At 52.3% G+C, this 15,332-nt stretch overlaps 1 protein-coding gene across 1 annotated transcript; it reads left to right on the forward strand.

The window, feature by feature from the left end:
• The first annotated feature begins 1,438 nt into the window (after window positions 1-1,438).
• On the forward strand, window positions 1,439-14,144 carry RASL10B (RAS like family 10 member B). The gene is made up of 4 exons (XM_051992446.1): window positions 1,439-2,177; window positions 3,978-4,340; window positions 10,295-10,419; window positions 11,347-14,144. Exons 2-4 carry the CDS (start codon window positions 4,125-4,127, stop codon window positions 11,615-11,617), a joined length of 612 nt encoding a protein of 203 aa, XP_051848406.1. The 5' UTR covers window positions 1,439-2,177; window positions 3,978-4,124; the 3' UTR covers window positions 11,618-14,144.
• Window positions 14,145-15,332: the final 1,188 nt, after the last annotated feature.

Genomic DNA, 15,332 nt, shown 5'->3' on the forward strand with positions numbered 1-15,332 from the left:
CAATTTGGAATTTTTTTTTTTTAAAAAGGACATGCTGAGAAAAAGTCCCTGAGTTTTACGAAACTAATAAAAAGGGTTCATGACAAAAAAAAAAAAATGCTTAAGATTCCCTAGGCTAGGGCAACTTTTCAGGCCACAGTGCTGGCTGAGACTTTTCATCTTTTAGTTGGGTGGGAAAGGCGCTTTTTACAAATTTGATCTCATTTGATCCTCAAAATAATCCTGGGAGGAAGGTGCTGTTATTATTCCTAATTTATAATTGAGGAAACTGAGGCAGAGGTTAAATGACTTGCCAAGGTTATATGGCTAATATCTGCCCAAATCTGAATTCAGTTCTTCCTGATCCCACATCCAGAACTCTAATCATTGTATTACCCAGGGGGGTTTTGAAGAGTTTGACATTGAAAACCACCCAATCTCAAGTTCAGATACCTCTGACCCTTCCCTTCCCTTCTGAGGAAACGGGTCAAGCAGCTACAAATCCAAATGGGAGCAGGATGTTCTAACATTGTTTAAGAAACAGGCAGGAGCCGGGTCTTTGGGGCTTGTCTTTCCAGACTATTTTCCAGACTAGACTAGCTGGGCTGTTCACAATGCAGGTGGGTTCCCAGACTCTGTCATTTCCAGTCCCTGCAGCGGGCATGTGTATCCCTCACCAACCCCGCCTGAGGAACGTCTGCAGGCCAGGTGTGTGTTTGTATACATTCACAAACGTGACTTATTTTCAGCCAACCTCCGCTGAGGCTGAAAGGGGGAATAGACATGGCAGAGTGAAACTGAAGACCGGTTAAGGTCCTGGAGGTCCTTGGTTTAATCCAACCAAAGTTTTCCCCATATTATGAGAACATTCAGACTAAACCTGGCCTAGTAATTGAGCTCAGATCTGGCGCGCTCTGCCCTATACCTTGCCCCCAGCTGTCCCTCGGCCTTCCCCTCCTTTCTCTCTGGGCTGGGTTTGGTGCCAAAAGGAACCCAGCTGGAGGGAAGAGGAAGACGTTCTGTTCCTGAATGTTGCACGTTTCCAAGGGGGGAGGGGAGAAAGGAAAGAAAGCTCGGTTTTCCCTGGAAAGGTATGAATATGAACCCAGGGTTACACGAGATCCTGAGCTTCTTTACCCAAGACTCAGAGCCCAAAAAGGAAATGCAGAAGTGGGCTTTGGGCCTCCTGCTTCGCCTCTCCCCCTCTAACCCTTCTCTGAGAATGAATAAAAGCGGGGAAAGGCGGGGAAGCCCAGTGATGGGCGGGACGCTTATGCTGTCCCCACCTGAACCAGTACCTGACACACTCAGGCTCAGATTGGGGGATGGGGGAGGAGGGAGGCAGGGAAAAAAGCATGACCGCCGGAAAACGCGCTCCCAGCTGTTGGAAGGCGGGTCTCCCTTCTTAGTCTCCCCCTCACCAGGAATGGAACGGTTACCTTGCCTCACCCCAAGCACTCCCGCGGGGCGCTGATCATGGGAGAAAACCCAGCCCCGGGCCAGGACGCTTCAGAGAACAGCCCATCATTCTCGCGGACCGTCTGGGCCCCGAGGAAGCCTTAGCAACAGCCAGCTCAGGCTCAGGGTCTCTGTCCCAGCTTTCTCCCTCCCACACCGCTCGCACACTTGGGCTGACCTGATCCCACTAGGATTGCCCTGCCCCCTGCCCCTACGAGTCTCTGTGTGTGGAAGCAGGGGGGCCAAGGCTGGGCTAAAAAATTCCCACTGGGATGAGAGGAGTAGAAATGGGCAGGGGGATTTGGGGAAGAGATTCTTCCCCGTCCCCGCTACCCCTCCTCCCCCCCTCCCCAGAAAGAACCAAGAGGGGGAAAAAAGGTTGAATGAGTAAATGTGTCAGGCTTAGGGACCCAGCGGAATCCCAGATCAGGGTTTCCCCCCCCACCTTCCTGCCCGGCCCCCGCTCTCCTCCCTCCCTCCACTGCGAGCAACGCGGGCTCCGGAGGGAGAGAAGGGGCAGGAGATTTAAAAAAAAAATCCCGAAAACAGCCCCTCCTCTCAAAATCCTCCTCCTCGTCTCTTTTCCTCCATCCTTTCACCTGCCCTATTTCAGCAGGTAGGGGGCGTCCCACCCCGCCCCTGCCCCCCAGGCCGGGGAGCCGGGGAGGGGACAGCGTCGGATACAAGGGGGACCCCGACCCCGGGCCCAACGGGGCTGGGGGCAGCTAAGACGGCCCCGGGTAAGCTGCGGAGTTGGCCGGGGTGGGGTGGGGAGGGCGGCCGAGGGAGAGGGTGCCGTCGTGAATGGGGGCGCCCCAAGTGTGAGCCGGCAGTGGGTGAGCCGGGGGGTCGGCATGGGGGTGAAGGCCAAGGACGCGGGGTGGGAGGCGGGAGAGGAGCTGGGGAAAGTGTGCGCTGGGGCCACGTGAGGGGGTGGGTGTTTGGGGTGGAGGGGAAGAGAGATGCTGGGGGGGGGGGGTACGAGTCTGTGGACTGTAGAGAAGCAGAAGGGGGGAAGCTGCTCGCCCCGGGAGGGGATGGGGGATGCAGCTCCAGGGAGGTGGAGGATGCAACTGGGGACTTGGGCGACCGCCTATGCGAACTACACCCGGCTCCCTTATGCCAGGGCCCTGGGCTGGAGGCCAGCACAGGGGCACGTGAATGCCTCTGCCAGGATTTACCTCTGGCCAAACGGGCAGAGCCCGGCACACCCTAGCCGGCCCCTCACCTTCCGGGGGTGCCCCGGCGGAGGGGCTTCAAGGAAACAAATCTTAGCCCTTCCTTCTCCCGGGGCTGATCGCAGCTCCCGGGCCTGGGGAGGGCTTGCGGAGGGCTCAGTCCTGCTCTCTCAGACTGCGGTCTTTCCCCCATCCCCCTTTCTGGGGCTGGGACTGAAGTATTTGGGGGGTAGAAAAGCATGGCATTCCTGGATGGGGGGATTGCTCCATTGCCTCCCCCATATTCCAGCGCGGTGATGGCAGGGAGAGGCAAGGCACAGCGGCCGGATCAGCCCCGGGCTCTCTGGGAAAAGGCCCAGGGACTTACTTCTTCCTGATCGGGCTTCCCCCAGCCCAATAGTTCTGCCCTGCTGTCGGGGCTGCTTCCTTCCCTGCCCCCAAGAGAACGCCCGCGGTACCGAGGACAGGGGGGATTCAGGGCATAGTCACCGAGGCCGGCAGGCCCGTCCCGTGAGTCCCGGGATAGCCCGAGTGCCTCCCTGCCAGCTCCGGCTCCTGGGCAGCGCCGCAGATGGTGGCAGGAAGCAGCAGCCAGGGCCCTCCTCTGCAGCTCCAGTCCCTTCTCGGCTCCTTTCACAGCTTTTCCTCCAGTCCTGGGGATGGTTTGTTATGTAACGCCCCTGACGGAGCCGCTGGCTGGCCAGGCTGTGGTGCCCTTGAGAGCCTGGGTTGGAGGCTCCATGTGGAGTTGTTCGGGAGCTCGGGCGCCGCGGTTCCAACAGCTGCTTGGCCCCTCAGCTTGAGTGGGATGGGGTTTGAAGCCCCCGTGTGTGCGCGGAAAGAACAGGCGCCCACCGGGAACACACAGAGTGATCCGGGCGCCCCGCAGGCTTGCACTGGCTCTCGGGGGCTCCACGGGGACGTGCAGCACGGACCTGGGAGACTCCGCTAGGCTGGGACTCGGACAAGATGCAGCCGCGCAAGCACGCGTGCGGGACCTGCATGGGGCTCAGCTAAGGTTCCCTCGCTCCCCTGCCTAGAGCCAGAAGAGGAAAGAAAGGAGAGCTTTCTGCTCGGGATGGGCGGCTCAGGGGTCCTCCCGGGACGCAGGGGCAGCCCGGGGGGCTTGGAGTCGGAGAACTCGTCTTCAAAGCTGGCCTCGGGCACTGCCGGGGCGGGTGCCTGGGGCCAGTCGCTTACCCCTGTTTGCCTCGGTTTCCCCAACTGTGCAACGAGCCGGAGAAGGGAATGGCCAACCGCTTCAGTAGCTGTGCCAAGAAACCCCCAACCGGGCCCGCCGGGAGCCGGCCCCGGCGGACGGACGGGCAGGGCGCGCTCGAGCCGGCTCTCTTTCCCTTGCAGGCCCGCCGGAAGCCGTGGAGCAGAGGCCGGCAGGGACAGCAATGGTCGCTGTTGACGGTGGCTGAGCCCCCAGCCCCTGGAATATGCAGCCCGGGGGGTCCTCCGGAGGCAGCGGCGAGGACGCGGAGGCGGAGCGGGGCCGGAGGCATGGTGTCCACCTATCGGGTGGCCGTGCTGGGGGCGCGAGGCGTGGGCAAGAGCGCCATCGTACGCCAGTTCCTTTACAACGAATTCAGCGAGGTCTGCGTGCCCACCACCGCCCGCCGCCTCTACCTGCCCGCCGTGGTCATGAACGGCCACGTGCACGACCTCCAGATCCTCGACTTCCCGCCCATCAGCGCCTTCCCTGTCAACACGTTGCAGGTAGGGAGCAAGCGCGGTCAGGGCCTCCCTCCGAGGGGAGGGGCAGCCTTTGGTCCCAGCCTCGGGGGCTGCGGGCTCAGCCAGAGCCCGCCAGAACGGGGCTTCGAGTCTCCCTGGGCCCGCTCATGAGCGAGGCAAAGCCACTTTTATCCGGCCTTTCAGAAGCAGAGGGCGGGTTTTCTGCACGAATGGCCCCGGATTTCCCAAGCAGTCACTAAGAGGGTTGGAACTCCAGCCTCAGAGTCCTTCCAAAACGCTAGCATTCATCGCTCCACTCCATCGCCTTTCCTTGTCCCTCCTCATTTTCCGGGGAGGAAACAGCCCAAGAGTGAGCAGAGGTTAAGCTAGTAAAATGGGAACAGGAACCGGACCTGTAGTTTCATTTTAACAGAGAATTAAATCCCTCTCCCAGGGCTGGTTCTTATCGTCTCTACAACTTATCTCTTCCGAGGTTCCCAGGGTCAAAAAGCCAGTAGTGAGCCCCGAACCCAAGGAACCTGTAAATCAGCCTACATTTTATCTGTCTTGCCGGGGCAGTTGGGGTTAAGTGACTTGCCCAGGGTCCCGCAGCCAGGAAGTGTTAAGTGTCTGAGGCCAGGTTTGAACTAGTCCTCCTGACTTCAGGGCTGGTGCTCTTTCCACTATATCAGCTCGCTGCCCCCCAGTCTGCACTTATTAGATGCCTATCCTGCACCAGACACTTTGCTGAGTGCTGGCGATCTAAGGAAAGGTGAAAGACAGAACCTGCTCTCAACAGCTTCCAGTTTGAGGACACAGAAATATGCAAATAACTATTTACAAACAAGCTATGTACTGAGTAATTGGGAAATAATCAACAAAGGGAAGGCACTAGAATTAAGCAGGCTCAGGAAAAACTTCCTTTAGAAGGTGAGGTTTTCCTGGGACTTGCCTCTGTAATAATGTCTTTTGCTTTTCTTTTTTCTTTCTCCTTGAGGCAAATGGGGTTAAGTGACTTGTCCAGAGCCAAACAGCCAGGAAGTGTTAAGTGTCTGAGGCCAGATTTGAACTCAGGTCCTCCTGACTTCAGGGCTGGTGCCCTATGCACTATACCACCAACTAGCTGCCCCAATAACATCATTTCTATGACGACTTAAGGCTTGCAAAGCAACTTACACATGCTTATAGATAGTGGCTTGCATGTGTACACTTATGTAGAAACACACATTTATTGGTATATATTTTTCATATTTGTGCATACACATTACACATATATGTATACTGTGCACATAATATGTATGTATATATTATATATCTATTACTTCAATTGATGGTAGTAGGTGAAAGTTAATAGGCATGCCTGGGAAACCAGAACTCTAGAATTTTATTGTGGCTGTGGCAATTTGAGGGTTCACTGATGCCTCGATTTCTTCTTAAAAATTAAATTTTGACCAGCTTCTAATCCTCTCCTGCTTTTGAAAAGAGATAGCAATGGACCTCTCCTCAAGAATGGGAAGAAGCTTAGAGTCTAATTCCCCCAGTCGAGCAGCAAGACAGTAAAGATGGGTCAAGAACCCAGAGTAACCTTTTCCCCCCTTTTTGATCTGATTTATCTTGTGCAGCATGATAATTGTGGAGATATGTATAGAAGAATTGCGCTTGTTTAACATATATTGGATTACTTGCTGTCTAGGGGAGGGGATGGGGAGAAAGGAGAGAAAAAATTGGGAACACAAGATTTTAAAAGGCTGAATGTTGAAAACTATTTTTGCATGTGTTTTAAAAATAAAAAGCTTTATTTAAAAAAGAAAAAGAACCCAGAGTAAGACCAAGGTGGCCATGGATAGTAATAGGTGAGCCTGGATTCTAACTGAGATCATTTAACTCTAGTCCACTTGCTCTGTCCACCCTGACACACTGTTTTCCTGTTCCTTTTTCTCTTTACCCCAGCCCAGACACTTTCCCACTCTCCTGGACTCCCCCGTGAATGATAGGAGATCCTCACTTCATATCCCTGGCTTCTGGTGACACCATCCTCCAGGGTTTTAAGTCATTAGTCCCTCGTTTTCTGCTACTTCCTCCACCCCTCCTGGGACAAGTTATACCTGTCCCAACCGACCTCCCACAGGCAGGGAGATAATGAATGTGAAAGAAGACGTTTATATAATATGTAAGCTATTATTAGTATTGGGACAGAGCTGTGGGGCAGGCTTGTTCATTAGGGAAGTTTTACAGCTCTGCAGACAGTTTCTAGAGGTGATTGGAGAAAAATCTGAGGACACAGTGGGGTCAGCTAGCATGCAGAGGACTGAATGACTGGCTCGTGGCAGCAAATCCCTGACTAAAACTGCAGAGGTTGGGATGTGGAAACAAAGAGCTCAGAACCCAGAAATCATTCCATCCGCCCCAGTCAGTAACCATGGCTTATGGTACGGTTGCCATGCCGGTCTCAAAATCACCATTATCTCTGCATTTCCATCAGCCAGGATGTCAGGGCCAAGGACAAGAGAAGAGTAGATGTGGTTTCAGCCAAGGGAAAGCCTGAATAATAGTGACAGAAGGCTCCTCAAATAGACAATGTGTAAATAATATCTTTTAGCCCACCCCTTGAAGCTAAAGAAACTTGCATCTATAGCCAGAGTGGCCAACTTGCTCTTATTCTGAGGCTTTTGACCTCTCTTCTTGTCTTCCTGCTCAAGTGGGAAAATGAGCCTTTTCTCACTTTTTTGGATTTTAAGATATCCATTGCTACCTCTATCTAAAACTTCTTCCTCCATCAGAGCAGCCCTGCCAAGGGAGGGCTGCATCAGTGCTAGGAATATCTGTTTCGAAGAAGGCAGCATGGTTAAGTGAAAAGTGCCATGGGCCTTAGGGTCTAAGCACCTGGATTCAGATCTCACCATTGATACTATCTGGGAGCATTAGACAAGTCCTTTAAACTTCCTTGGGCTTTAGTTTCATCATCTGTAAAATGTGGGTGGGCTAATGTCCTTCGAGTTCTTTTCTAGATCTGTATCCATCTGAATTTCCTAAGATGGGCCCTTGCTTACTCCTCTCCCTATTGCTTCCCTCCTACAGACAGGGAAATCAGGGAGATTAGGCAATTTAGAGTCAGGCACAGTGAGCTAATGTGACAGAGATAGGAATATCCAGGCCTGTCTACCTGGCAGATATGTCGGTAATCCCCAAGTCCAGCTTGGGTTGCTTCCTATCCCATAGCACCATTCCTACACTAACACGATCCCAGAGCATCTACCGGAATAGAGTTAGAAGAGAATCCACTTCCTTAGAGATGTTCATCTCCTCTTTTATGCCCCATACCATTTTAGTTTTTATTGGAAGGGGGAGGTGTGAGGGGAGAGCTTAGCCAATCAGGAGGCTCCTGAAGTTTTTCTCCTCTTCTCCCCAGAGACGCCTCAGGGGAGATGTGGGTGGGAATAAGGCTGGAAGGCCCCCACAAGGGAGGCAGCTAGAGTCAAGGGAGAGGTGGGGCTGTCATCCTGGAAGGCAGGCAGCTGCTTCCTCTCCCAGGGAGAGGGTGGGAGAGGTATCATGGAGCAATGGAAATCACATTGGATTTGGAGTCAGACAACAGGGTCTGGAACTCCAGTGTGACCTTCAAAAGTTGAATTACATGCCACCCAAAGGCCCTTCTAGCTTGAAATCTGATTATATTTATGGTGAATGGGTGTCTGGTTTCCCTTTTCCTTTGCTTCAGTGCGATTGTGATGGGGGTAAACCCACATAAAATCATGACTGGCTGTTCAGGTTAAACTTTGTTGAGGTCATTACATATATTCCATCTTGCCACTCCTGAAAATCTTCAGGATCACTAAAACTTAGTCCAGCCTAGGAAGAGTGAGTAGCTATCTAAAGGTTTAGATGTGTCCTGAAAGAAGTACTTCACATCTCACTCTGATACCAAGTCGGATATATTTTTCTGAAAGCTTCCCCACTCCCAGTGCAAAGTAAAACTTGGTCCTTTCCTTAAAGAGATGAAGAACAAACATCCAGATAGCCCTCTGTCTTCTCTACCTTTCCCTCCCTAGTCTCCAACTAATTTCACAGGAAGTGACCAGGAGTGGTGGCCCTGGTTAAGTGGTGGCCCTCTGTGTAAGCTTGGGCTTACACAGAGTCAGAGACAGAGAAGCAGAAAAAGAAAGAGAGCCAGAGAGAAATCAGTGGCCTGTGGTACTCGTGATCCCTTTAGGGAGACGCCTACAGACCTGCTTTCTGCTTCATAAACTCACCTTCTGAGATCTGCTGTGAACTCCTCCCTTGCCCAAGGCTCTATCCGCTAAATTTATAGCAGTAAATCCTTCTGCCTTCACTGATTAATTAGCTAATTAATCTGTTAGCGGATTTGCTGTTTAATCCAATCAGCCTTTTAGTGTATCTTAGTGTATCCACCCATTAATCTTTCCTCTAGGTAGCTATCCTTAAGCTTTATCCCCAGGGTTTATCCCAAGGTCCTCTTTACACTACTTTAGTAGTGCCTTCTAGAATTCATTCAACTTTACCATCTTTCTCTGCTGCTCAGGGCATAACAATCTATCTATCTATCATCCCTTTCAATTTCCCAGGGTCATAGGTTGAAACCTGGAGCACAGGGGCCAATATTCCAGATGAAGCAAGGGGTGGAGTGAGGTTCATGACCTTGGGCCAGAAAAACTTTCAGGACCGTGGACAGCAAGGAACTCTCACTATGCTTGGGAGAGAAGCCAGGGAAATTTGCTAGACTGGAATTGAAGTTATGGATCATCCAATCCAGTCTCCTAATTTTATAGAGGAGGAAACTAAGGCTTGACAGGAAAATGATTTGCCCAAGCTCACACAGCAGCAGAACAGGGACAAGAAAATGAGAGAGAGCTTATGTAGGGAGAAAGCCTTGGACTTGGAACTCCAACTCAAATCTCCACTCTTCCATATACTAATTGTAGGGCCATCAATAAGTCATTTACTTTCTCTGGACCTTCAAACTTGCTCCCTGGTAAATGAAGGATGGGGGAAGTGTAAGGCTGCAACATATATCCACTTTGGAACTTCAAATATGAATGAGAATATAAGTTAATAAACAATTGTGGCTTAGAAAGAGGTCAGGTGCTGAGGAAAAGGGACAGCCAGTGGCTGTATACAATTTTCCACTGATAACCCCTTTATGTTCAGAGAGATAGAGGAAGGACTCCAGAATTTTGAATCATCCTTTTTATTGAAGTTATAGAAGGACATAGATTAAAGTTCTATAAGATGGGTAGGTATTGATGGGATTTCGATCTGCATTGTTGAAGAGCTAGAGCATTGAAAAAGATGATTAGTATCCATTAGTATTTGAGTATTTAGTATTGGAGTAACTTGGTGACACAGTGGATAGAGTCCTGGGCCTGTAATCAGGAAGATCTGAATTCAAATACATCATCAGATACTTATTAGCTGTGTAACTCTGGACAAGTCACTTAACCCTGTTTGCCTCAGTTTCCTCATCTGTAAAATGAGCCGGAGAAGCAAATGGCCAATCATTCCAGTATTTTTGCCAAGAAAATCCCAAATGAAGTCACAAAGTGTTGGGCATGCCTGAACAACAACATTAAGGGGCTAGATGATCTCAAACATCTTTTTCAGCTTTAAATCCTGTGATTCGGTGAATCCAAGTCTTCGGACTCCCAGTTTGGGGTTCATAACTCACCAATATATAATTAGAAGAGATTTTAGAAGCTCTTTCCACTGCAACTACACAGCTTATTCTTGCAAAGTCTCAGCTTCAGCGGTGGCTGGTTCTAGGCTCTCCCTAAAGACAGTCTTGAGGGCTGGAGCTTTCCCCTTTTGCAGGGGAAATTAGGAGAAGCAGCAGGAGCCTCTGAGCTCTAGCCTGGGGCTGTACCAGCCTGCTTGGCTCAGAGGCAGATATTCTAATCAGTAAATAAGGGGAAGTTGGGGAAGGAGCTTGAAGGGATTCGCTGGCTACTCTCACGATGGCCTCGGGTGTGGGATTGTCACAGGAGTGGGCAGATGCTTGCTGCAGGGGGCTCCGGAGTGTCCACGCCTACATCTTGGTCTACGACATCTGCTGCTTTGACAGTTTTGAATACGTAAAGACCATCCGGCAGCAGATCCTGGAGACGAGGTGAGAGACAACCCCCAACCCCGAGGGGGGGAGGGAGGTGAAGGAGGTGGGAGAGAGGAAGGGAGGGGGGAGAGAGATAGAGAGAGAAAGGGGGGGGGGGAAGAAAGAAAGAGACAGACAGAGAGACAGAGACAAGACACAGAGATAGAGACAAGAGACAGAGGCAGAGAGAAAGCACGTGTGTGCACGGGTGCCAGCGCAACCATTGGGCCCTTCCATCCCAGATTCCAACAATTCCTTGCCATGACTCTAGTATTTAATGTATTTCCCTGAAGCCGGGGCTTTCCCCTCTCCCTAACTGTTGGGGTAACGGGCAGGGTCCCCTGTAAGCCTTGCGGCAATGCTCTCCCAAGAGTACCAGGCAGGATGGAATTGTGCCCCGATCCCTGGTGGCCCGCGAGGCTGAGGGTACTTCTCCCACCCACCGGCTCCCAGGGACCCACTAATATACCTTTCCACCCTTACTTGGGGATCTAATCCTTGACGCTTTCCCCATCCTCACCTCCAAAGCCGGCCAGCCTGGGCTTTCGTTTTGCAATTTCCAGACGGTTTGGGAACAACATAAAACGGACGAGGCTCGCTGTGGGTGACGGGGGGAGCCTCGGGACCTCTCCAAATTGCACAGGAAGGGGAGAAGGCACCAATTTTTTTACGTGCCATTTTTACGCCACTTTTTACACATAAACTCCCTTCCTGATCCCCGCGCCCTCCCGACCTGCTTAATTTGATTGTATTTGGAAGCAGGGGTGTCCCAGATTGCGGGGGGAACTCCTTGGGGGGAGGGGCTGGAGCGCGAGGTGAAGGTTGGGCTAAGTCGGCGCTGTCTGTCTGCCCTTCCCCCCCTTCCACCTCTGACCCCGCCACGGGCTCTGCCCCCCGCCCCCTCCTTTCTCCCCTCCTTGTCTCCCCGCCGCGCTGGGCGCCCAGGGTGATCGGCACCTCGGAGACGCCCATCATCATCGTGGGGAACAAGCGGGACCTGCAGCGGGGGCGCGTCATCCCGCGCTGGAACGTGTCGCACCTGGTGCGGAAGACGTGGAAGTGCGGTTACGTGGAGTGTTCGGCCAAGTACAACTGGCACATCCTGCTGCTGTTCAGCGAGCTGCTCAAGAGTGTGGGCTGCGCGCGCTGCAAGCACGTGCACGCAGCCCTGCGCTTCCAGGGCGCCCTGCGCCGCAACCGCTGCACCATCATGTGACCCGCCCCCCCCCCGGGGGCCCGCGCTGAGGTTGCCGCTCCAGCCTGGGGAGGCGGGTCAGAGACGGGCGCAGCCGGCTGGGGGCGGCAGAGACCGGCAGGGGCCGGCTGGGGGCGGCAGGGGCCGGCAGGGGGCAGCAGGGCCTAGCAGGGCCTGCGTTCGGCCTGCCCAGCTCTCCCCTCCAAAGTGGCCCGTGAGGGACAGAGGCCAGCGCCCCTGCTGGGGGTGGAGGGAGGGTCCTCAGAGGTGCTGAAGGGGATGAGGAAGAGGTTAGAACCCGCAGCCCAGCACAGGCCTGTCACCCGCCCTGACCCTCCAACACACACGTGTTTCCTCACTGCCCCTATGGGATCCCCCGTCCTTCGTGCCCTGACATTTGTCTTCCTGGGACAGCCATACTCTGCAGTGTAGCCTATAAACGCGCTCCCTCCCAGATCCCGCTGCCCTCCGGGATTGGGGCCCAGGGTCGCAGGGGAGTCCTCCCCGGGGTGAGTCCGGGCCTAGGGCTGTCACATGTCCCTGTTTCCGGCTCCATTTCTGTCTGTCCCTCTTTCCTTGTGTGGATGTCTGCCTTCCGTCCGTCCTTTTCACTGTCCCTTCCCATAGGGCTCTCACTTCTTCCATCTCCCTGCCTCAGGCCTGTGGGGGTCTGTGGGGGCACGGCACCAGAGGGGGTAAAGGGCGCAGAAACACAGACGGCCTCCCTGGGACCAGGGTTTGGGATTGCAGTCCCAGGTCAGCAAGAGGGGAAGGGGCAGAAGCTCCAAACGTGAAGCTGCCCCCTCCCTTCCCTCTCCAGGTAGACTTTTCCCACCCAGCAGCCTCCAGAGACACAACTCACCTACCTTCCAGCCTTAACTTGATGGCCTGGTACCTGTCAGGTACTCCCTCCCCTGACCCTCCAACCCCCAGAGCCAGATCAACCTTTGGTTTGAATATTTTACTTTTAATTAATAGCCAGTTTGGAACCAAAAAAAAAAGAGGCAAAAAAAATAACACGATCAGGTTTCCCATGGCGTCAATTGCTCCATTCCTTTGCCCTCCTCGAATTGGGATGTCTTCATCCCCTGCAGGGCACGGATGATGGATGGGACCGTCTCCCCAGGGTGGCTGGGCCCACGGCCAGGAGGCTCACCCGTGGGGGAGAGCGCGTCCCCCTCTCCTCCCCGACGGAAAGGGCAAAGGGGCAGGCCTCCCTCAGACCCCTGGCCACAGGCTCACTTTGCCCAGATTCTCCCTGCTGTCTTTGCCCCTCCAATCACTCAGCTCTTCCTATCAATCCCAGACAAGCAAAACTAGGACTTGAGATAAGCATGGGGATCCCTCCTTCTCTCCCTCCCTTCTTCCCTCCCTAGATTTGTCCCCAACCTCCCCTTGGGATGGAGGTCTGTTTGGGAGCTCCCCTCCTCCCTCTGGCTGACCCTCTTTCCCCACTGCGGCCTCAGCCCTCTCCCCATTTTTACCGGCTCCATGGCCGGATTTCTACCTCTTGTCACCGGAGCTCATCACTGTCAGTTTTTTAGAAATAACAATAATAATGATGAAAATGACACTAATAATAATGCAAGGGCTAGGATGCTGGCTCTCAGAGCTGGGGGGGCACAGAGAGAGGGAGAGAGAAGTCTTCCTGTGTCCCCACATACTCGCTGTCTCATCTACCAAGGGGTAGGCCATGTAATAAGCTAAACCCCACAAATCTTTGTTCAGTGATAAAACAGTGGGATGGCATTTCTCCCAGGGTGTCTAAGTCGACGATGCCTGAGAATTCAGCTTGTAGGACAGAAGACAGATTGGGTCCAAGGTGAGGTTAAATGGGGTTGAGATTGGGAAGGGTCCCGGGGATTTGGATAAGTTTATCATCAGGATTGAGGGTATTGGGAAGGGCTTGTGATATTGTTTCCCCAGCTGGTCCCCCAGTCTCCCCTAGAGAGTTAACACAGACTTGGAATAGCCCTAACCCTGGATGATCCAGGACACTGGAATTCTAGTCCTTGACATGCTGTGTGATGTTAGGCAAGTCGCTCTCCCTTTCTGAGCCTCCCTCTAAAACAGAGGAGATGGCTCCCCTTCCCCACCCCTTCAGGTGGCTGGGAGGGTAAATGAGAGTGCCTCATATTCTCCTTCCCGTGTACTACTGCCCCTTATTCAGGGGCCCTGAAATGGGCAGGAAAAGTGACATCTTGGCTATCCATGTCACATTCTAGCTCCAATGTATCTTCCCTGGATGGGTGTGTCCTTGGAAAAGGGGGGAAGGGGGACCTAGGTCTTTGGTTTCCCTCCTCACACATCCCCCCCCTTGGTGGAAGCTATCCGAATGTATCACCTGACTGATTCTCCCACCCCACCCCACCCCTTCTTTTTTTTTTTTGGCTTCTTTGGATTTTTGGATCCCTCTCCCCTTCCCTTCAGTCTCTCCCCTCTCCAGGGTTTCCGGCCATAGGGTCTGGAAGTGTCTGTAAAGCCTGTTGCGCTGTTATGGGAAGTCAGATTAAAAAAAAATCAGGGAACATTTTCCCTTGTTTCTGTATTGAGGACTCAGTTGAATTATCTTTGGTGGGAGGAGGATGATACCTGGATGGCTCGGGAGGTGGGGGTGGGGGGAAAGGCTAGGATTTTTCAGGGAATCAAGAGGCAGAGCCCAGATTCTTTCCCAGAAGCAGATGACCACCAGTGGGAACTCTGAGTTCAACCAATGTCAGTGATGTCAGAGATGACAAAAAAGTCTCAAGGATGACAGATTTTTTTTTTTTTTTGCTGAGGCAATTGAGGTTAAGTGACTTCCCCAGGGTCACTGTTAAGTGTCTGAGGCCAGATTTGGGATGATGGATTTCAAGAGGAGCATAAAGAAGAGCTAGGAAGAATTCCAGAGAAAGAGATCCACAGGACGGATCTCTGAACTACATCCCTTAGCCTCGCATTTCATTCAAAGCATCCAAAAAGATATCTTGTCTTCTAATTTTCAAAGTCTGCCCCTTCCCGTTCCATTCTTTCTCTGTTTTAAAGCAGTACTATGTAGAAGAAAGAATACCAAATTTAGAATATGAGGACCTGGGTTCAAATAGTAACTCAGCTTCTTACTAGCCATATGACTCCAAGCAAATCATTTAATCTCTCTGGGTCTTGGGTTTTTTCACGTTGGATTAGATTATTTTAAATGTCTCATTGAGGTCTAAATATCACAAGAATATGATGTCTAACCTGGATTCATCCTGTTTGGTTCAAGCATTTTTCTTCTGATTCTTTGTTCACTCCCTAGACCCACCTGTAAAAGCATCCCACAGTCTCTTTCATAAACGGGGTGATTTTAGAAGCTAAATTCTTGAAATATCATCCCATGCTTCTCCTCCATCCAGATCCCAAACTTCCCTGAGAATGTTGAATTTTTTGTAGACAGAAAGATTCCTTCGCCCATTTATTCCAACTCTCCTCCTTCCATGGTTCTGACATGTCCAACCCCTTCCTGGGTGGGATTCCCGAGGGCCCCTCCTGCGGTGCAGGGCAGTCTAAAGTGCACCGATTTGAAGTCCCAATCCTGGCTCCAAGACTGTCTATGTGACCATAGGCAAGCTAGATTACTCTTGTGAACCTATTCCTCTGGGTGATAGAAGCAATCATCGAACAGTTGCTTATTCCACAAGACTGTAATCCAGAAAGCTCTGACACATTTCAAGTACTATAGAAATGAGGCTCTATCCTGCCCCTCTTCAAAGCTTAA

The sequence above is a fragment of the Antechinus flavipes genome, chromosome 4 (assembly GCF_016432865.1).
Source record: "Antechinus flavipes isolate AdamAnt ecotype Samford, QLD, Australia chromosome 4, AdamAnt_v2, whole genome shotgun sequence".
Classification (NCBI taxonomy): domain Eukaryota; kingdom Metazoa; phylum Chordata; class Mammalia; order Dasyuromorphia; family Dasyuridae; genus Antechinus; species Antechinus flavipes.